Here is a 23,947-nt window from a genome sequence, read left to right as displayed (position 1 = left end):
TTTTTTTTGTAAAAAAGAAAGCCCATGGGCTGGCCCTAACCCACAGGGCTTTGGGGCTTTTTAGCCCTGGGGGCTTTTTTAATAAAGGTCTTTTTTGGCCCTATGGGCTTTTTTGGCCCCAACCCACATGGGCTAGGGCCAGGACCTATTAGAGAGCCTAATTGACAGCTCTAATGATAAATATTACTATGAACTTTGACATCTCACATATGTCAACATAAGTCCATCAATCATTTGTCATGAGAAAAATTTATTAAGAAAATTAAATTAAATTAAAGAATAAAGCATTGAGACTACACTAAATTCATGATAAAAATTGAAACATAGATAAACTATACATATTATGAATAAAAATCTAAATAAATATATAGAGGTAAAACATTAAATCATTTATATTATTTTTTTATGAATCAAAATTAAATTAGTTAAGTTATCATTACAATTATTTCTTTCATAAAAACATAAGAAACTTTGAAAAAAAAAAGTGCATTCAATGCATATTAAAACTATAAATATTTGTATTACTAATTTAATAGTACTTTTAATAGTACCATCTAGTAATCAAATTATTTTAGTAGCTTGGAGTATTTTTTTTTTTAAATATTTTAGACATAACTTTTACCTTAAAATATTTTAAATAACTTTGAATCGAATTGTTCTACATATTGTATCAATAAAATCAGTGATTGTTTCCATCATCTTGAAATATTCATATTACAACCACAAAACACTTAATGAAACATGTTATCACTTGGGATATGAACCTAAAATCCTTTGAACAACCCTTGAGAAAATTCACAAAAATGCATAGTAAAATTGCTATCAATACACCAATGGAACATAAATGTCATATGAAATTAGTTTATCATTAAACATAAAATAATGAAGTTAACACTCTAGTTCATTATATAATAAGGATTGAAAATAATTGTTGACTGTAATATATCTTATATTTGTTTGAAGATGGAAATTTTCACCATATAATAATGGGTTAAATATGTTTTTAGTCCCTTAATTTTTAGTGAAAATTGGAATAAGTCTCTTTTTGAAATTTTGATCCAATTTAGTCCCTCAGCTTTAGAAACATGTGGATTTAATCCTTTTAACCAACTTTTGCCAAGTTTATTTAACATTTCAAACGTATTTCATGATAGCATTTGAGTTATTTATACTCTTTGACACATTTTTTTCTTCAATGTTAATTGAGAAATGCATTTGAAACTTGAAATAAACTTAACAAAATTTAGTTAAAGGGACAAAATTCATGTAGTTCTAAAGATAAGGAACTAAATTAGTCTAAAGTTTCGAAGAGGAACTAATTTCAATTTTTACTAAAAGTTAAGGGATCAAAAACATATTTAACCCTATAATAATTAAATAATAGACTTTTTAAATAATTTTACAGTGACTCATTTTTACTGTAATTGTGCAGACAAACTAACTATTATAGGGTTAGAAAATCAATTTTTTATAAATGGTATGCTGGAATGCTATCTAGGTTGCAATTTGATTTTTTGCGTTATAGATTTCGACTACCTATCTTTAGACTTGTTTAATTTTTTATCATGATTTTTACATGGGTTTGGTATCTACTACCTATCTCTAGAATTGTTTAATTTTTTATCATTATTGTTACATGGTATGATCTTTCACATTTTCTTATATTTCTTTTAGTTTACTAATATTTTTTTTTTCACAAAATGATTGTTGAACTTTGAATGTCAACATAATTGACATATAAAAATACATCGTGATATTTAACATGAGTTTATAATATAAAAAAGTATGTTAGATATATGTTAGAAGTCTCACATTGTCTAGAGATAAAGCCAATTTATAATATATAAGTAGGTGCAAACCTCACTTTATAAGTTGGTTTTGTGGGGTTGAGTTAGGCTTAAAGTTCACTTCTTAACATGGTATCATATTGTTGTTTGTTGGACATGTTGTTCCACCCGCTATTGGATTGTTATCGGACTATCCATTAATGTCTAGTCTTACGCTTGAGATGATGTTTATACCTCAGTGTGAGGGAGGTGTGTTGGAAGTCCCACATTGTCTAGAGATAAGGCCAATTTATAATATATAAATGACTTTATAAGCCGGTTTTGAGGGGTTGAGTTACGCTTAAAGTCCACTTCTTAACATGGTATAAGAGCTATGGTTAGAGTCTATCATAGCGATATTTATTGTTTGTTGGGCATGTTGTTCCACTCGCTATTGGGTCGTTATCGGACCATCCATTAATGTCTAGTCTCATGCTCGAGATGATGTTTTTATACCTCGGTGTGAGGGGTGTGTGTTGGAAGTTCCACATCAACTGGAGATAAAACTAATTTGTAATATATAAGTGGATGCAAACCTCAACTTACTAGCTAATTTTATAAGGTTCAGTTAGGCTTAAAGTCCACTTCTTAACATGGTATCAAAGCCAAGTTAGAGCCTATCGTAGCGATATTTGTTGTTTGTTGGGCATGTTATTCCACCCTCGATTGGACCACCCATTTATGTCTAGTCTCACGCTCGAGATGATGTTTATACCTCGACGTGAGGGGCTGTGTTGGAAGTCCCACATCGACTAAAGATAAGGCCAATTTATAATATATAAGTGGGTGCCAACCTCACCTTACAAGCCGGTTTTGTGCGATTGAGTTAGGTTTAAAGTCCATTTCTTAACAATATATTTGTACCCAACCACCAAAAAACACTAGTACAAAATTAGCCTTCTAACACACATAATAAGCTTTTATTTTGAAGAAACTGCAACATAAAATGACACGCGTAATAAGCTTCACATGTTATAAGCCTTGGTTTGAAAAGAACTGAAGCCATATACACACTTGGCTTTAGTTACAAAAGAATCGAAACCTAAAGGTGAGCCAAAAATTTCAAAATATCTCAAACAATGACATTTTTTTATTTTTATCTGAAAAGGACATATGGCTTCAGTTATTTAGCCAACCAAAACCATATGATGATTCTACTTCGGTTGTTTGACCAACTGAAGCCATATCTTCTTTCAAACTAACACTTGTTTTTTATATTTTTGTATAGAATCAAAGCCAATTTCTTTGGTTATGGGCTCAACCGAAGCCATATCATCTTTCAAAAAACTGACACTTTTATTTAATTGTTGTTTGAACAACACCTTTTGCTTTAGTTTTCTGTAGAAATAATACAAATTAGTCTTTCTATTTCAGTTTTCTAAGGAATCGAAGCAAAAAGGTTGATACAAATTGCCACTAAAATTAATATTTTTTAATTTATTACCAGACTTTTGACTTCAATTTTATGAATAACTGAAACCATAGGCCATATAATGCTTCAAATATTTAAATAACCACTTCAATATGTCTTAGGGTTAATTTCACAAAAGAAACAAACCACTTCCACAATCTTCTCTCTTCACAACGAACCATTGTAACCTGTGTGAATTGTGAAACCATTGTCGCTCGTATTCCACATTCACTTCTCTGCACAACGTTGTCACTTGAGTGCTATGTTTCGTCCATATATTCGTCGTCATTCTTTTTTGTATTTGTTGCCTTGATGAGCTCGATTGTGGTTTTTTTTTTTGGCATTTTTTTTCACAATGTGCAAATTCGTTTTACACACATCGTCAATCATCTATCCAGTTTAGGTAAGAATTTTGACATTGAAGAGTTAAATACTAACATTCTAAAATCTTTGAACAGGACATGACAACCAAAAGTCACGACCATCACAGAGTCACAAAATCTTGCAACCATGTCTATGGCGACTTTGTTTGATAAATTAAGAGAACACGAGATTGAACTTGAAAGGTTGAAAGAAGAAGAAGACCGAGGAATAAAAAAAATATTGCTTTTAAATATGAGGGTTTCAATAGCAAAAGCGTCAAAGAAGATGATGATTCTGATTGCGAATATCTAGACCGATTGATAAAAATGCTCATAAGGTTCATGAAGAACAAAGTAAAATACAAAGATCACAAAAAGAAGAATCAAGGATCATCCTCAAATTTTAAGTGTTACGATTGTGGAGAATTAGGACATATCAAAGCAAATTGTTCAAAAGAAAATTATCCAAAATAAAGGAGTAGGAAGAGTATAATTCAAGCTCTTCATCATGCTCTGCATCAAGCATTAACGACTTTAATGAGCAAGCAAATATTTGTTTAAGGCAGACGACGATATAGTTGGAAGCCAAGTAATTACCTTTAGCGATTTTGATAATTTTGAAGATATAGATCTTGATGAAGATGAATTCCATGATACATATAGGAAATTATTGCTAGAGTAAGAAAAATTAAACCTTGCTCATAAGAAATTAAAAATTGATTTTAAAGAATTAAAAACAAAATCTGAAAACTTGCTCGAAGAAAATGAAATTTTGAAAAACAAAATTTCCTATTTAGGAAAAAGAAAATTTGGTAGTAGTGATGAATACATCTTGCATAAATTTGAAGAAATTAACAAAAACAACCAAAGAAGAATGTAGTAAAAGCTCTATAGAAAAGAAAAAGGATGTTAAAAATAGGTATGCTTCTAAATCTAAGAATAGAACTAAAAGAACATGTAGAGTTTGGGTAGAAGAAGGAAGTACTTATTATAGGAACCCGAATATTGTTACTTGTTTCTATTGCATAAGAAAGGGTCATACATCAAATAAATGTAGAATAAAATATTATGGTGTTCCAAATGGAATATATACATGGATTCCTATTATAAAATAACATGTCTCTAACTTCAAAGGACTCAAATAAGTATTTTTAAGGACGAAAATACTATTTTTCTATTTTTACAGGTTATTTCAAAATTAAGGAAGAAGTTTTTGAGTGTGCACCAAAACTTGGTAAAGTATTGATTATCGAATTAAGGGGCAGTTTTTAACATGAAAGAAAAATTTTACAATTATTTGTTTTTTGTATTGTTCTATGTTTTGTATTATGCTTCCTATTTTCAATTAATACAAGTTTGCTTTTTTTTTTTTATGGCTTATATTCAGGGGAGTATTATCTTTAGAGGGAGTTCATTCTTGTATAACTATTTTTTATAATGATAAAAAAGAGGGAGAAATATGTTGTTTAAAGACTTTAAAATGTTTATCTCTTTTCTACTATTGCTCTCTCTTCTTTAAGTTGTGTATGAGTACAGGTTATTACAAAAGCCTTTAAAGCAAGGAAGTTTTTGATCATCTTCAAAAAAGGGGAGATTATTAGCAAAAAGATGAAACATAGAAGTTTTGATGATGCCTAAATCATGTCTCAAGTTCTCACTTTGCAAGAAGACTTTTATGAAGATTTTTATTATGTGTTAAAGCTTTTGTTATGTATAGGACTTAGTGTTTTGTTTGATTCCATGTAATTTATGATTTAAATTTCTTTTTGGAGTAAAAATGCTCTACAACAATCTATTAGCTACTTAAGATAATCGATTATCACAAATAAGTTTTTCAAAATGTTAAAAACTCTAGTTTGGCCACTGAAATAATCGATTATTAGAGAATGATAATTGATTATCCATAACCGAATATCAGTTGCAATAATTGATTATCATGACCAGCCATTGGATTTTTTGAGCACGTTTTTTTATCGTTGTACATTCATTAAATGCATATCGGTTACCTTATTAAGATAATCGATTATTACGCAAGAAAAGACTAGCAACGGATTTTTGGAAGTGTCCTTGAGAGAGGTCTTTATAAAGATATTTTATACTCTCATTCTAACACACAATTGAACGTTTTTTAACGAAGTAAAATGTGACCAAAGGTTTGTGTAACTCTAGTGTTTTCAATTTGAGAACTTGGTGTTGGCAAGAGCGAGAGCATTCACTAGGAGTGTGATTGAGTGCTGTTGTTTTTGTTGCTGCTGACTGAAGTCTGTCATCCTTTGTGAAGATTCAAAGTAAGTGTTTATCCTTCTAGAAGCATTAAGAGGAGGTGTTCGTCCCTTGTGGTCTTTAGGAGATGTGAGTATTATCTTTTAAGGTAACAAGAGAAGTGTTTCTAAACCCTTAAACTTGTTTTTCTGTGTGATTGTAACAATTTGTTGACTTTTGTGGTAGTGGAAAGTTAATCTCTGCTTGGGATTAGCAACTGGAGGTAAATCATTGTAATATGAACTAGTATAAAACTACTTGTGCAAATCTCTCTTTCCCTACACCCTTTATTGTTATTGATATTATCTATTAAGTAAGTTTAAAAAGATATAAGAATAATTATTTTAAAGTATAAGAAATCAATTCACCTTATCATCTTGATTTTTGTCCAAACACACAAATATTTCGTTACACTTGACATTTAGAAGAGGTATACTTGCTCAAAAATATTGTTCAACACAATATCTTTTATTTATAAAAAGAGAAAGAGAAAAGGACATGAGAGAAAAACAAATAGTTTCAGCAACATTCGAAAATTAGGTATATAAAAAAACAATTGATCTTAATAGTAAAAATGCAAACAACATGATTTCAAATGAAATCACACAAAAATATATCTATCAAATATACTTGCACTCGTTTTGTTTTAACCCTGATATCTTGATTAATCTTTGTCAAAATGTTGATCTCTTGAAAAAAAGTAAATTGAGAATATATTTTTGGGAAGATTTAAATATTACATTATGAAGAACATAAATATTATTTCTCTTGAAGAATATATAACAATAGCCATTTTTACAAGGACTTCTATAAAGGTCAAGCTAATACAAGATCAAAATAAAGAAACTTTAAATTAAGATCAAAATAAAGAAACTTTAAATTATATCCTTTGATCTGTAAGGTTTGTGAGAAACAATTATCTTTCTTTTATCAAACATGTTTTTGTTTTTTGGTAACCAAAACGAGTACTTAGAATATTAGAATTCTTAATCTCAAAAGGATGTTAAGAAATAATAACTAGAAGTGAGTTATGTACTTGCGATAGCTAAAAATAATTTTAGTTTGCAATCAAGTTTTAATTATTAGAACCTCTTAAAGTTTATGTTAAGAAAAATCTAGTCGTAGGTACAGAAATGTGAACGAAGAAATATAACTTTTTGTGTTATTTTACGCTGTTATTTAATACATGTTAAATTATCTAGCAATTTGCTGAGAACAAAAAAAATTGAATCTCTATTCAACCTCTTCATACAACTTATTGGATATTTCATACAATAGACCAGCAATTTGTTTTCTTACCTTATCCAATAACTTTCTAACAAACTACTTTAGCTATAAAAAAAACAATGCATATTTGAAAAACTAAAACAAAATAACAATAATATAAGAATATTAAATTTTGTAATACCTAAGAGTCAAATAATAATTTTTCTTTTCTATATATATATATATATATATATATATATATATATATATATATATATATATATATATATATATATATATTCAAAATAAAGGAAGTACTTTATTTTTTATTGTATTTTTTTTTTAAGTTTGTACATGTTATATAAGTATTGTATATAACTATTATGAATATGAAAACTAGTGAAAATCATAATAAATTCTTTTAAAACAAGATAAAAAAAGTGTAATAAACTTTTTTTCGATGTAATTTATGTTTAATTTAACTATAAATATTTCAAAAATGTTAAATTTATATATATATATATATATATATATATATATATATATTTAAAAATTAGCTCAACACAAATATAAAAAATACGTTTATAGTTTAAGTAAACCTGAATAAGATAAGATTAAAAATGTATTTACAAAAGTACATTTAACATTTTGATGGTTTTACATTAAGGATGAAAAAGGAAAATTGATGATATTTAGTTGTTTGTTATTTAGAAAGTGTGAAAATTACTTTTTATTGGTTAGGTTGTATACTCAATTTTTTCTTTTAAATCACTTAATCAATTCTACTAGTTAAAGTAAATAAATGATGAAATATTTCCTAAAATTATCATTACGAAAATAATATTTAAATGTGATTTATTGTATTGTATTACTGTTGTATACTGTTAATTTTAAATTTATTACCGAAGGTTAACGCCTGTTGGGAATGAAAAAAAGCCGTCGGTAAATATTGATTTCCGACGGATCACCGACGGCTTATATGTGCACGGTAAACAATTCGTTGGAAACTCTCGCGACGGCATAAGATCGTCGGAAATTAACGAGGGCACTTATCGAGGATTTCTAGCCTTCGATAATTACATACGACCTTTACCGAGAACTCCTGGTCGTCGGAAATTAACAAGAGAACTTATCGAGGGCTGCTAGGCTTCGGAAATTACAGTCGGCCTGTACCAAGAACTACCTGACTTTCGATAATTAACGACGACATTTATCGACAGTCTAAGAGCCTTCTTTAATTACCGAGGGTTTTTGACCTTCGGTAATTACCGAAGACTTGTAACCCACGATAATCATAATGTCACAAAGATAAATTATTAGTTTTATTTTTTTTTCTAATAAAATATTCATTAAATAAGATTATATAAATGTAACTTGATTTTAACTTATATATGGTATTTAATTTTGTTATTTTTATCTAATATAAAACTTATATTTATATTTAGATAATTTCTAACTATAAATGTGCTAATTTCTTTTTTTTAATATTAGGATATTATAAAAGATTTCAACGTAAATTAAAAATAAAAATTATGGAATTAAATATATTTTTAATTTTAAAATTTTAATGTGAAATTAAAATTCGTCTTTTAAAATTTTGATACAAGCTCCAAACTTTAAAAATAGTAAATATAATCCTTTTAATTTAATATCAAATTCATTATTAATTAACATTGTTATTTACAATAATTTAAAGTCTTTCAATATATTCAAAAAATTCAAAGTAATTGGATTTAAAATATCTATATTTATGTATTTTTAAAATTTAAAATTAAAATATATTACAATATAAAATATAAACATTTTTTTTTTAATTTTACATCAAATTTAATAACAAAAACATGAGTCACTCTTCCTTCACTTTCCTGACCTCATCCTGTACCTTTCATTTTACTTGTTTATCCTTCATTAATTAAAGTCAATATAGGAGTAATGATGACATAATTATCAATTATTTTTTTTTCATCTCCCTAACAGATTATCAAGGGATGTATATTAAGTAAATAAAATACTATTGATGAGCATCAAATAGAAACAAAACCTAGAGACTCAAAGAAAAACATTTGTGCCACTTACATTGCACCACTATTCATTGATATGATAATGTTGAAAACAGTTCCACCATTAGAGCCTTTCTCAATGATGAGTTTAGAACCATACCACATGGAGTGCATAGGTGGAAAATATAATCAATAAAAGTATTCCTATTCCAAACCCTGAAGTTAGCTCTTGTTCAACAATTGTAATATAAGCTACCCTTAACTTGTTATTATACTTTGCTATTTTCTTACCAGTGAAAGAGGAACCTAGTTAAACATCAAGAAGTCAAGGAATATGCCTAAATACCAAAAACAATGAGTACAGCAATGAAGGGCATTATCGGAGACCAGAATTCCTCGGAAAATGCTATAAATCGTCGGTAAAGAACACTTACCGACGACCTGTCGATTGTCAAAAAGCCGTCGAAAAAACCTTTGTCCATAAGCCCTCGGTAATTATCGAAGGGAGGGCAAAAGCCTTTTGTAATTTCTCACGGGAGACTTTTATGAAAATATATTATCCACAGAAAAGAGCACAGATCAGTTCATATATTATTCAAACATTCATATATATGACATATCCACAAAAAAGAGCTTTAAATTAGACCTGAAAACTGCAGAAAAATTAGACCGGGTAGATCATTAGACACTCCAATGAGGATTGTTCTTACCTAAAATAATGTTGTACATTAAAAAACAAACTAGGATATGTTTAGATTTCTACCATTAATTGTAGAGAAAAGGTCAGACATTTTCTAGAATCTTAATCCAAAAAATATCTAATTTTTCATTATGTTGTAATGTGTTCAGATAAATTGATTAAAAAAAATTCTAGAGACATGAGTAAATATAAAACTAATATAAGTTTCGTTCTTGAATAGTTGCACTCCACTTTGTCTCTTCAAATCTTCACCCCGATCAATTTCAATTCAGATGCCTACTCATCTCAACTTTTAAGTCTTTTCAAAAATACACTTTAGTAAACATGAAATAAAGTACCAATTCCCCCTATAAGTTAAAGTGCTACGTAAAGACCAATATTAGTTTTACATCTCTTAACGTGTCACAACTTAAGCAAGGGCATTTTGGGCCTAAAAGGTGGACTATGCCGAGATTAAACTAGAACAAAAGTATGACAAGGCTTGACTCCTAGCCATTTTATAATAGAGGGATTTGGTCTTATGTCAAGGACTAATTCCCAAACAATGAAGACCAAATATTGGTGGTATTGTATCTCTAGATATAAGGAAAACAGATTCTACATACAACAGAGCACATTTAATTGCCAGACAACCAAGAAAGAGTGGAAGCAATTTTTATGATACAGTTATGAAATAAATATATAAACACTGGAGATAATCATTAGAAGGTAAAGATTGAAGCACCAGCCAAGCAATATAAGATCCCTTTTTGACAAAGATATCCAACCTAACAATCATTACAAAAAAACAATTATCTTCTCATTAATACATTACCTATAGAATTCAACAAACAAATCTTTGTCACTGATATATGCAAGTAGCTTACCACCTACAGATAGACCAAAACAAATCGCAATTTCAAAAGTCAGGGCTACATGAATCGTGCTTATTTACAGAAGTAAAAGTGGAACATCAAGAATGACGCTAACCTTTTCTAGAGTCTCTTCAGTTGCTTCATCACTTAATTTTTCACTTCCTCCTTTCTTAAGAATGTTATCACAGAAGGAGGCAAGCAGTTCTGGACTTCAACTTCCAGCAACACCTTTGTTGCAAAAGACCTCAAAAGCCTCTTTAAGAGCCTATATGATTAAAACATTCAAATTAGCAAGTATACATACCAATCCAACATAATTAAAGGCACTTCTATTCAAAACCTTGTGAAAAAGAATGTGATTCTGGAAACAATCATTCACATATGCCAAATACTTGTCATGCAACTGGATAATATTTGAATGTCAATATAAGAGCACACCCCTTACATACTTCACAATCAGTTCCAAACCATCCAAGACCATACGAATTTAGGTACTCGTATCTTTGTCTTTGCTTTCCTTTGCTGGTCAGTGGTCACGTCTTCTCCCTATACTCTCTTCATCCCTTTTTTGAAACAATTCAAAGCCCTTCTCAAGCTCACCCTAACACATGAATGCAAGTGTTGTCAGGTTTATTGATTCATTTAGCGACATCAACACCTACTGCATTTAGACATAGAGAACATACCTCGATGCAATGGTCTCCCAATAGCCTCCCTTGACGAAGACAGGAACCCTCACATCACGGGAGCACCCTCCTGACAGTAACGTCCACACGTCGTGATGTTAACGGACCACCCTCTGACAGCAACGCCAACGCACTGGTGGAAGAAACACTTGAACACCACTATGGGGAAGGTTTGCTAAGTGAACCCTAGCCACCCAATGCTACGGGACAGACGGGAAAGGGAGAGGGAGAGAATGGGAAGCACAATGGTAGTTCAATTGGGGACTAGAATGGAGAGGGTGAGAATTGGGTGCAACACGCGAAATTGGGGACGAGAATGGAGAGGCTTGTCTTACGAAATTGGGGACTACCTCCTACAATACCCCCAATTATTTAGTTTAAGGCGTCTAGCCTCTTACCGAAGGCCATAAACCCCTCGATAATGCTATCTTGGCTTTCAGTAATTACATTTCACCATGCCCCTCAGTAATTCTCATTTTGACCTTCGAAAAACAACATTTACCAACGGCCCCAAGGCCTTCGGTAATCAGCGAAATTCTTGTAGTCATAGTTGTGTCTTACTGTTCTAATGGCTCCAACGGTTTGTTCTGCAACACTTTCAGCTTCTCCATAAGCAGCTTGGCTGCATGTTGACATTATCTCCATCATCACGGATATAATTCCACCAACAATAACAATACAAGGAATACATACAAGCAGAACTAGACAAAGTTGCCATCCTCTTGTGAAGGCAATTAAACATAACAATTAGGTTTAAGTAAGGAAACATGTGCAGGGACAAAAACCAACGAACCGTAATCCGAACAACGTTTTCTCTTAGCCGCATTTCGAAATGCGGACAACCCATCATGCACCCCCAAACCAGCCACAGATCCACCTGTGGTTGCCATCAGCCGCAAATCCAACTGCGATGCCACCAGATCTGCACTTCGTTGTGCGACAGGCGTTAACCGCAGTTCCATTTGTGCTTAACCCTGCATCTCCCCACCGAGCACAGACCAAGCAACAATATACTAATATATATTCATCATTCTTACACCCACAACATTAACAAGTTCAATGAAAAATATCTGAGAAGAAGATCTGCTACCCAGCTAACGACACACTACATAATCAACCGACAGAAAAGAGGAGGAAAAGTAGCTAAATTTTCAGTGGTAAAAGATAGGGAGGAGAGAAAGACGACCAAAGAGAGAAAGAAAAAATATTAAAGGGGATATAGGGTTTGCTTTGCTTTGAAGTAAACTTAAAGATTGGAGTACAATTAGTATTAAAGCAAAAATAGGAGATGCAAAATGAGATTAAGAAGGTGCAGGAAAAATAACTCCAAAAACATATTTAATGCGAAATTAAATTATATGAACGATGGACTATGATTATATTTCCTAAAAATTAATTTTCAATCACTCTTATATTAAATATCCACGCGCATATCGGGACGACAGACACGGTACATTAGCACAGACGTGAATGGAACGCCGAGAGAACCTTCCATTCAAGCCTACTACGGGACATGACATTTAACAAATTAAACATTGAAGGTTAGTTTTCTCGCGAAGTTTCTCGTTGAATCCGCGCACAAATACGTCGATAAAACCTAAGATCGCATCAAATTTTCATTCCAACGTTAAATTTTTTCTAAACCCCAAAAAATCACGAAACAATGGAACCAGATCAAAGATGCATTGAGGTGAAACTCATTTCGTGTAAGGACCTCAGAGCCTTCAACTTTTTCCAAAAGCTCACAGTTTACGCTACCGTCTTCGTCGACAGCGAGGATCCGAAGAGGGAAATGACGGAGGAACGGAAGCAGCGACAGCGAACCCTAACGCACAGAGAAAACGACGGCGATGGCACCAACCCCGAATGGAACAACTACGCGCGTTTCGATTTGGGGTGGCTATCGCGCTCGCCACGCCACTCCGATTATGATGATCTCTTCCTCTGCTTTGAGTTCCGCCACGACGGCGTCATCCTCGGCGATAAAGTCGTCGGTGAGTGCCGCGTTGCGTTCTCTGATCTGATCCGCGACGCCGCCGCTGGCACGGGGAGGTTCGTGAGCTACGAGGTTCGATCCCCCGAGGGAAAGCCCAATGGTATCTTCAATTTCTCGTACAAATTGATTGGGTTTGGGAGTGGGATTGGAAATTGGAATGGGAGTGTGAGCGGAATGCAATCGTCGCAGTTTCTTGAAGGGAGAATCTCAGGGTACCCTGTTCTGGCACCGGAGGATTGCGCGTGCGCTTCCAATAGGGTACAATATCCCACGTGCGAAATTGAGAACACGTGCTGCTACCCAGCGGTCGCGATGCCGGTGGGGTTTCCCGTCTATCCGGCAGCTGCTCCACCGCCGCCGGTTATGCTTCCGTCGTACGGAGAATATAATTTCAATTACCCACAACCACCGCCACCGCCGCCGGTCACCTATCCATATCCTCCCCAGCCTCCTCCGGCGGTGCATGTTTACCCTCATTTTGGGCCGGAGCCCCATCCTTGGCCACAAGGCCCATATAGTGAACGCAGGTGGTAATGGACTAATGAAGAGTTCAAAGCCCATACTTTTTCTGCAGTGTTGTTTGAAATTTTTGTTGTAAACGTTTTTGTTAATATTTGAAATTTTTTGTTTATTTATTTTTGTTTTGGTGGAGGGGGAAAAAGAGTTTGTACTAACATTAAAAACTAGAAGAGGCATTATCACGTAGGCTCATACCTAATTTTTTTATGAATAAAGTTTCTAACTTTTTTCTATCAACAATAGCACTAATTCCCGAAGCAAATGACTATGGATATAGTTGGATAAATAAATTTATGATAATCATTCCTTACTATTTTTAAGAAAATTATATATTAAAATTAGTACACGCAAACAGTCATTTGTAAAAGTTTTATTATATAATTTCTCTATTTATTTTGTATTTTTAAATTACATATAAACTAAATTTTGACTTTAGCAAAACTTGTTTTTGTTTATCTTTTTATCTGTGTAATATTAAAATTATTTCGGAGTAGAATATGATTATACATTGTGTTAGAAGAGAATACCCGTAACACGATGTATTGTATTCTTTTGAATATATTCTCTATCATTAGTTAAAATTAATAAAATAATTTTTAGTGATTTCTTTCTAATATTATAATTTTCAGTACATTTGAATTAGCAGTAAAGTGACATAAAAATATGTTACATGCACTTTTCTAACTTGTTTATAATCAACTTAACTAGTTTGTCATATTTTACCAATGAAATGTTTGACTCATTTTCAAGGTAATGGTCATTCAGTCACCAACCATATGTAATCATACAATCTTTTGAATTTCATAATATTTATTTAATAGCATACTTTAGTGTTTATGGGAATGAATTCTAACCTTCATTTGCATTCATTATTAAAAAAGATAAGTCAAAATTAAAAAAAAAATCCAACTTCAAAGCCAACCAAGACTACAACATAACTACTAAATCCGTATTGAAGAAATTAAAAATTCACATAAGACTATTTCTCTAAACCAAAAGTAGTTTTATTAGGCACAAGACGTAGAGGGGTCACTAGCGAAGGAAAATGATAACGGTTATTTTTTAATATACGCTTTGGTTTTAGAACTGCGGCATATTCAGACGAAATAAAAAAGTTTGATACTTTAAGCCGCGGTTTCAACCTTTAGAAACCAAAATAGTAAAGAATAGAAAGGGGGGCAGGGGGAGGGGGTTATTACTTAGTTGAATAACCTGGGGATATAACAGCGGTTCTTGCTTGAATCGCAGCCAAAACCCTGTATTTTTTTAAAATTTCGTGTAACCTTTGGCCTCGGTTTTGCCACAACTGAGGTCTATTCTCGTGCAATTTTTTTTTTAATAGCAGGTCTATTTTTGTGATATCCACTATCACAGAAACAGACCTGCATATCAAACAATATCATAATAACACAGATTCAACACAATAGTCAATATTTACATCACATAATGTATAAAGTCTAATAACTATAAATCAACATGTTCTAATGTATTTTAAATCTAATAACTATGAACTATTATATAATCTAACTAAATGTTTTGCAATTGCTTTCCTCAGGAATGTAAGTGGCTTCTTAGGAATTGGAGTAGGAGTCTTGGATCTTTACACAACACAATTGATATTAATTAGTGTATATGAATTCCAAATGTTGGAGAAAATCAAAATTCATTAAATTTAAATATTATCGTTTCCCAGCCTCTTGTGATATGGGCACGAATAATGTGGGTCATCCAATACATTACATAGNATCCGCACTTATATGACCCATTTTGTCTGTTTACACTACAATATCATTAAAACTATAACAACTATAAGAAAGTATGGTTGTAGCATATGTCAAACCTTGAGAGCAATCCATGCAAGCTTTCTACTGTTAGCCATTGATCTCCCAACCAACATCATACTTGCTGAAATAAAACTATATATATAAAAAAAAGGTTTTAGCATTCATTTATATAACAAAGAAAGTCCAAACATTGAGGTTCTTACTAATCAACTGCTTGTTTGAGATGTTTGGGAGGAGACTAATACAATGAGCAGAACCATAAAGCATAGCTCTCCTGTACAAAAATAACAAGTAGCTGATAATGGCGCCTGAAATTCATAATAACTTAATTATTATATTCTAAAATCACATATGGAACTTTATTATGTTAACAAAGTTCACTTACCCAGATATATAAGGAATAAAATGTATGTTCTTCACGCTCGCAAATCTGCTTGTGAGATACGTTGTGATCTCATCAAAATCATTTGCTTCATGAATGACTTGGTGATTAATGAACCCATATACATCATTGTACCCCAAGTTGTTACTAACACCAAACATATACCTAAAATAAAAAATTACCTTTGATATAAGTATACTTGATATATAAATCAATTTTATATAAATAATTGCTCATAGACTCACATCATCCATAGCTGAACTAATGTAATATTCAACTCTTCTGTTCCCGATGCAAGCTCTCTAACATCTTGGCTATGCAGGTATATTGGGACCTCAGAGTCTCTCCCAAATACATTAATTAGCATCATATTCAACCTCCAAAGGCTTATTTGCAATGATGTCACAAACGTTTCTAGCTTAATAGGAGAAATATCCTGTATAGCCATCAAATAACACATTTCCCAGTAACAAGAGAGAATATGGCTTCAAATGTGACATCAAAACCGCAAAATACTCTGCCATTATTAAAACTACCACAATGCACATATCATTCTTATGATTACACAAACTGTATAACATTATGTAAAACATAATAAAAAACAATACAAAAATCGAATGGCCATGAATATATAAGAATTAAGTCAAACTCCCTTCACATAAGAAAAAGGAATTTGGTCTATCCCTTAGAGTAGGAAACTCGGACTCAGCAAAGGATTCTGCTACGTTGACGAGGATATGAATCACGCATATTTTAAGGGTATGATGCTAATGGCTGTGTTTGCGTGTGAATACAGGTGTAGATTGTTCTGATCTCTGAGGGAATACTGCCCCAACACGCTGAAATAAACAAACCTTTTATATTTTAAACTAACATTGAAAAACAATTACATATGTTAAATTTTGACTAAAACAACTCACACTCATATTTCAAAAACTATATATAAGCAAGCAGATCAAAACAGTGTATGCAAAAAAGAAAAAACAAATACTAAAATATTGATTGTTCTGTTGAACAACTTTCCTTCATTTTCACAATAGTAAGAGGAATACTTGGCTACAAAATCTCTATGTTAAACACTTCATACCTGATAAGTAGCAAAATATTGTGGATATCTTGCCCTCGGGCCTCCAAATGCTTCTTGCCAAGTATCAGAGAATGGGCGCAGCGGAGAGGAGAGCTTCAGAGAGTTTGAGTTTCAGAGAGTTCGCGAGGAAGACGAAATTGTTCATTGTAATATTTTTTTTAACCTAATCAATTTTACTACCTCGATTCATTACAAAATTGGGGTAATAGAGGAGATACGACATCGGTTCCCAACTTAACCGAGGCCTATTCTCCTAAAAAAAATTAAAATTGATCTGAAACGACAATTTTGAAATTCTTTTCACACTTTATACCGCGGTTCCCCGCCTAACCAAGGCCTATTCTCTGAAATATTTAAAATTTGTTCAAATCAGGGAATAGGCCGCAGTTCCCCTAAAAACCGAGGCCTATTCTTTGACGGTTTGTCAGAATTTTGTAGGGACAATAGGTCGCGATTCCCCTCAAAACCGAGGCCTCTTCCCCTACAAATTTATTTCAAGACTGATTTGGCGGGAATGTCAGAATTTTGCAGGGACAATAGGCCGCGGTTCCCCCTAGAATCAAGGCCCATTCCTTGCAAATTTATTTTAGGACTGACTTGGCGGGAATGTCAGAATTTTGCAAGGAGAATAGGTCGCGGTTCCCCCCAAAACCGAAACCTATTCCCCTGCAAATTTATTTCAGGACTGACTTGGGGTGAATGTCAAAATTTTGCAGGGACATATACTGTCGTGGGCCTGTGGCAACCAATGCTTATACTGTCGATATAATTTCAAAAATGCCACCGCGCACATTACGCTTTCTGGTAAACCGATGCATAATGTGCACGACAATAAATCAATTTTTTACTAATGGGTATTTGAGCCAATGGGAAAATTCTCTTCTCTTTAGTTTTTTTTAGTCTGCATGTGTCTTTTAGTTTTAGGGGACCCAACAAATGCAATATCTAAGGGGATATATATTTGTGTTAAACTTTTTATGCAGTCTAACTTAAGTGTGGAAAGGAAAAATGAAAAGACAATATTATTTGGAAAAAAAAAAAAAAAAGACAAACATCATTTTTTTTGAAATGTGATCCTTTGAGAGAACCAATTATTATTGAAAAAACCATTAATATAAGATTCATAACCGTCAATAAGGTTGGTTTCTTAGTTTCCATGGTAGGGATCAATTCCTATCACTTTCTTCTTACCCTAATAATTATTATATATCCTCCTTGAGCTAAAACAAACTAGTAAAATCAACGCACCATGTTATGCCCTTATTGGCATATTTCAAAAACTTAGCATAGGAAAAAACTAAGGGAAAAAATTGAAATTTGATGACTAACACAATACCTGGTACAAAAAGCTTTTTTTTAACTGATATAAAAAATCTTTTCTATAGTAGTGAGTGTGTGTAATTGAGTCTAGAGTGTCATCATGAGTAATATATTACTTGATACTTTTTAGTTTGGTATATTTAGCATAATGTGTGTGTGTTAATGTTTGTGTGTGTGTTTGTGTGTATGTGAGTGCATGTATATGTGTGTGAGAGAGAGTCTCTGTATGTGTGTATATTTTGTGTGTCTTTGTATTTATGTATTTGTGTTTGTATGTGTTTGTGTGTCTTTGTATTTGCATCTTTATGTGTGTGTATGTGCGTCTCTATGGGTCTGTATGTGTGTCTGTAAGTGTGTGTGTGTGTCTATGTGTATGTGTCTTTGTGTTTGTTCGTCTTTGTGTGTTTGTGTGTGTATGATGATGCAACTGTATAGGTATAGGACCATAAGAGTTAGGTTTAGCTTTTATCTTTTGAAAGTGGATGTAGTTTTATATGTGGTCAGCTTTTAGCTCTTCAAAGTAATTTGAGGTGATGTTTGTTGATCGTATTACTTATATAAATAAATGAAGAAATAGGTGTGAGTTTATTTCAAGAAGAAAATGTTGATGCAACTATATAGATATAAGATTGTAAGAGCTAGGTTTAACTTCTATCTTTTGAAAATCTTTTGAAAGTGAATGTAGTTATGTGGTAAGCTTTTAATTAATTAAAGTGAATATAGTTATGTGGTTAGCTTCTAGTTTTTCAAAGTAATTTGATGTCAAACCTTGTATATTTATTTTTAGAAGTGTTATATGATGGTATAGTTATTTTTATAAGTGTAATAGGATAATTATGTGTGTATCTTTACCTGTTTATAGATTATCATGTAAAATTTTATTTAGTAGTATTATACTACTAAATCGGATGTTGGAAACATCCTTACAAACAACCAACACCCATACATGCAGTGATTAAATGAAAATCAAAAGTGGGAAGCGTTAATTAATGGTTGTTGAAATGGAGCTGGTAGGTGGATGATCTCACACATGTCTATGATAAACGAAAAGAAGAATAACCGAAGAAAATTTTGCTCCCACCTACATGTCCACAACGATGTAACATCATGACACAGCGTTAGTAATAAAAAATTTCCAATTCAACATACTTTATTCGTGGAAAAATAAGCACGCAAACAATTCCTTTCATTTAGGTTTCTACAGTGACAAATGAAACAACTGAAGTACAGAATGAGAACAAAAATATTCAATGTCCAAAAACGAACATGTGTAATAAAACACCATTTTACACAGACAAGGAAATGCAGAATTTGAGTGCAACGCATCATTATTACTGTAACTACATGGCTGGTTTGTTCTTTACATGACTTAGTAACCTAGGAACTGCACGGGACTTTGCGACCTAAGCTGTTCATAGAACCTTCTGATGAAATCCTCAGCCTGAAGATCAACATGATCGTTTCCAGCTTCTTCACTTTCATCCAATGCAGAATAATTGGACACCCTTACAGAAAATGGTGAGAGAAGAGGGCTCTTTTTCTCTCCAGGAACAAATATATTGAACATGTAATCTGGGGTTTTTGGGAGGGTAACCACACCCTCAAACGAAAAACGGTTTTCATCATCGAGAACTTCAGGGGCATGGATGCAGGGAAAGTTGAAATGGTGCTTGCGCTTAGGCATGTGGAAGAAAACAGGGTTTGGACTATTGGTACATGAGAATTCATAATGCACCCCTAAGCCACCTCGTGTCACACTCTTAGGGTTCTTCTGCTGGTGATGATGATGTGATGACATGAGATTGCTCAGAGATTTTCTCACGTTACCTTTCTTCATCATCAAGTTCGTGTCCATGATCATCTTCCTCTTTGATATAAGACCCTTCCTTATCATGAAGAAGGTTACCCTCATCACATTCCATAATCTCTTTGCCTCCATTTCTCAAACTATACTTACAATAATAATGAATAAGTTTGCAACTAAGTGAAGGGTTTCTTGATTCTACTACGAGGCTTTATGCACCTCGTAGAAGAAAAGAGAACCCTGGTGTGAGAAAGTAGGAGGTGAAGAGAATTATATATATAGTGGTTTTCTTTTAAATTTTTTTAATGTTTATGGACATATAATTAATGAAAAGAAAGTGGATGGTGTTTTCAAATGGACACAACAAAGTTTAGAAAGAAATAAAATTAATGTGATTGTTTGAAAGTGATGAAATGAAGAAGTAGTTGACGTGTTCAATCGAAATACAGCTAGAACACACCGTGTTTGGGATTATTAATAGAGGAAGTTCAACGGCTAAAAAACATGATCTGGCTGAAACATTCAACACCCAACAAGGGACCCATTGCTTGTCTTTTTTCAATGACTCGTCGGTGATGAAGAAGAAAAAAGTGAGAAGCTTCATTAAAGTTTAAACCTTTGAAGCTCCAAAAGCAACCCAAGGTTGGGGACACGTGTGTACAAGTGTCCCCCCACAACCCTTCCTCAATAAGTGATTCGAAAAAATTCTTTAACGATATTTTTTGACAATTTTTTTACAACACATACATGATAGTTTTTTATTTGTTTATTTTAAATATTTTTTTTAAATAAATTCAAAGACCAATAAAATAGTGATACTTGTCCTATTGTCAAAAAAGATGTTAAAATATCACGATTCTACAAGGAAGGTTCCCAAAGGGGTTCTTCCCCTTCCTCTTTTGGCTAAACTTTTTAGCTGCCACGAAGATACATGTTACAAAGGAAAACAACATAATTTATTGTCCTCAATAATTTCCTATAATGTTTCTCAAGTAAGTGCTTCAACACTTTCTACTTTCTTTCCTATACTACTTCATATATTAATTAGTCTAGAAGTGCAACGCATTGTGTGAGTTTTTCAAACTTCAGTTTGAATCCAAACAAGTATAAATTCAAATAAAAAAGTTATGCATATATTATTAAGTGTAAAGAAAAGGAAAATTCGAGAAATACGTGGGGGTTGGATTGTGTTATATACAAGCAATAGATTTACGTTAACAAAAGTGTTATTATATCATGATAGTTGAAAGTATAACAAAATGTCTTAGTAAATTTAATATAACATTAAGTTAATTACGTTTTTAATTAATTTAATGTTGTATTAAATTTAGTAACATAGTGTTATACTTTATAATAATATTTTGTTTAATTAAAATGTGAGTAATAAAACTGAAGATTTGTGTTAGATCAAATAAGAATATAGTACAAAATGTATTATTTATCACACAGAATAAGTCTGGAGTTTTAGAAATGCAAGTAGCAGTTCTTACTCTCAAAATTTTGGAATTACACTTAATTTTACATTTTGTAAGATGAGAATTTGTCTTACCCATATACTATATAGTCATTATAATGAAAAATATTCACCGGATCCTATTATGTAAAGAAGATTCAACATTTTGATGACAATTTCTAATGTAATTTTACATATTTAGAATAAAGTTTTTTTATTTTATTTTAAACATTTCAGCCTGTCAATTAAAATATAGTTCAAACTTATATTCAATCGTATTTCTATGTAATGAATAGTGAATGCATAAATATGTGCTAAATTACTCAAAAAAAAAACTATAAACTGCATAAATTTATTCTTAACACGTATAATTTGATAAACAAACTATAATCTATAAGACATATGTTAAACTACACATCATAGTGATTGTTATTAGGTGATCATGATTAGTCTATAACAACCACTATATCTACATTGGTTCAGTAATTAATTGCTTAATTTCTTTTGTGTTGTTATATTTATTGAAATTTTCTTTCAAAAAATAGATGAATTCATGAATGATTTAGGTAAAAAGGTTTTCGTATTAAAATTGCATTTGGGAAAGCAAAAAGATGGGCATATAATGAAAAAAGAGAGTTTGATCAAATAATTGAAGAAAAGCTCTTTATGGAAATATCACTTTGAAAAAAAAAAAAAAAAAAAGAAAGAAAGCAAAACCAAAATGGACATATAAACATTTGTAGGCTAAAAGAGTTGAAAGTTCGTTAGAAGGTTGTCAACACAAAAGACATTGAATGGTACTTCCGTATAAAAAAAGGTTCCAGCTATTGGCAGCTAGGTCTAGTGTGAGAAACCATATAAAATAAAAGTAATAATATATATACATTATTTTAATCTAGGCATATAGTTTATGTTTAATATAAGATTAAAGGGAATCAAAGTATGTTTTGGATCCAATTAAAATAGCAATGTTTTATTATCACGGGAAAATGGCGGCCATAATATATAGGAAAATAAATCGAAATAGCATGAAATTGTATATGGAAGTGGTCAAATGGTACAAAATTGGATTAGATTCTTCTGTGTAATGTGCCTTATACGAAATTCATTGCACAAAACATTTATGCATGAATTGTGGTTTAAGTTGCCATCTTTTACACCCTTTCAATATGATAAAGTTTGTCACTTAATTTGGCTAGCTAGCTTCCCCCTAATTAACCATATAGAATTAATAATCTATATTTGCATTATGATTTTGATTTAGATTTTCAACCCTTAATCTAAGGATCAATTTGAAAATACCCGTATAGTGTTGTAAAATATTTTTGTTATTATAATGTGAAAGTTAAGTTAAACATTCAAAGGTTGAATAAAATCTTATTTTAATTTCTTTGATTCGGTTTAGAGTAGGATTTGTATGCTTTATAAGCACTAAACGCTATAAAGATTGTAACAAAACATTTAGTCGTGACGCGTCTAATAAAAAGTTAAATTGTCTAGAATAAATTTAGTCAATGATAACGTTATATATCTTAAACGCTTAAAGTTACTAAAAACAAACTATGTTAAACGATAGTACTTGTATCATGCCTAAACGCTAAGGATCGTTTAATTTTTTAATGCATAGTACTCTTTTGTCTATTGTGTTGTGCTCTTTTTTCTGTGCAAATTATCAACTTTATTCAAGGAAGATATTCAAGGAATGTTTCATACATGCTTTCTGCCTGTTCTTTTCATACGCTCAACATAGTTATTCTGCCAAGACGCAACAAAATTTTTGATTCTACCTTAAAGGCTACACCTAGAAGAAATTCAAAAGCTTTAAGTAAAGGATCTTTTTCAAAGATGTGTATATAAAGAGGTTTGCATGAAGAGAAGAGACAAATTTTGCTATCAAGATTACTAATATACATTCATTACTTCTTTCTCTAAGCTCTTTCTGTAAAAACATGTTGATACAAATTCATACTGAAGATTCAATAAATCTAAATACATCAAACAAGACATTTAATCATATTCAGATTTACAAGAATAAAAGCGGAAGCAGAAAGACCAACCTCCAGCCATTGTTGTACGCTTTCCTAATTTCTGGTTTCTGAACCCTTGCTCTTAAAACACGATGGTGATGTATATGAAGGAAAGAGTAGGCTCAGTGACCTGATATGAAATTTTCTGAAGAGTCTGTATTACTCCAAAAACCATCACAGAGTATTAAGGTTATAAGAGATTGTGGTGGAGGAATCATGGGCACGTTTTTTAAAAACGGTTTTTATCTTAAAAATGGACCACTTTTCA

The 23,947-nt window shown here is 31.9% G+C and overlaps 2 protein-coding genes across 2 annotated transcripts; one reads left to right on the top strand and one right to left on the bottom strand.

Annotated features, from left to right (window-relative positions):
* The first annotated feature begins 12,703 nt into the window (after positions 1-12,703).
* On the top strand, positions 12,704-14,052 carry LOC106753820 (protein SRC2 homolog). Its single transcript, XM_014635681.2, has one exon. The coding sequence runs from the start codon at positions 12,971-12,973 to the stop codon at positions 13,835-13,837; it is 867 nt and encodes a 288-aa protein (XP_014491167.1). The 5' UTR covers positions 12,704-12,970; the 3' UTR covers positions 13,838-14,052.
* Positions 14,053-19,620: 5,568 nt separating this feature from the next.
* On the bottom strand, positions 19,621-20,464 carry LOC106753862. The gene has a single exon (XM_014635730.2). It carries the CDS (start codon positions 20,332-20,334, stop codon positions 19,765-19,767), a length of 570 nt encoding a protein of 189 aa, XP_014491216.1. The 5' UTR covers positions 20,335-20,464; the 3' UTR covers positions 19,621-19,764.
* Between the last annotated feature and the right edge of the window lie 3,483 nt (positions 20,465-23,947).

The sequence above is a fragment of the Vigna radiata genome, unplaced genomic scaffold (genome assembly GCF_000741045.1).
Source record: "Vigna radiata var. radiata cultivar VC1973A unplaced genomic scaffold, Vradiata_ver6 scaffold_7, whole genome shotgun sequence".
Classification (NCBI taxonomy): Eukaryota; Viridiplantae; Streptophyta; class Magnoliopsida; order Fabales; family Fabaceae; genus Vigna; species Vigna radiata.
Note: the sequence above shows the minus strand (reverse complement) of the source record. Positions and strands in the feature narration are given on the sequence as shown.

Coding starts and splice junctions, on each gene's coding strand:
- LOC106753820 (XM_014635681.2), top strand. CDS start 12,971: ATGGAACCAGATCAAAGATGCATTGAGGTGAAACTCATTTCGTGTAAG.
- LOC106753862 (XM_014635730.2), bottom strand. CDS start 20,334: ATGGAGGCAAAGAGATTATGGAATGTGATGAGGGTAACCTTCTTCATG.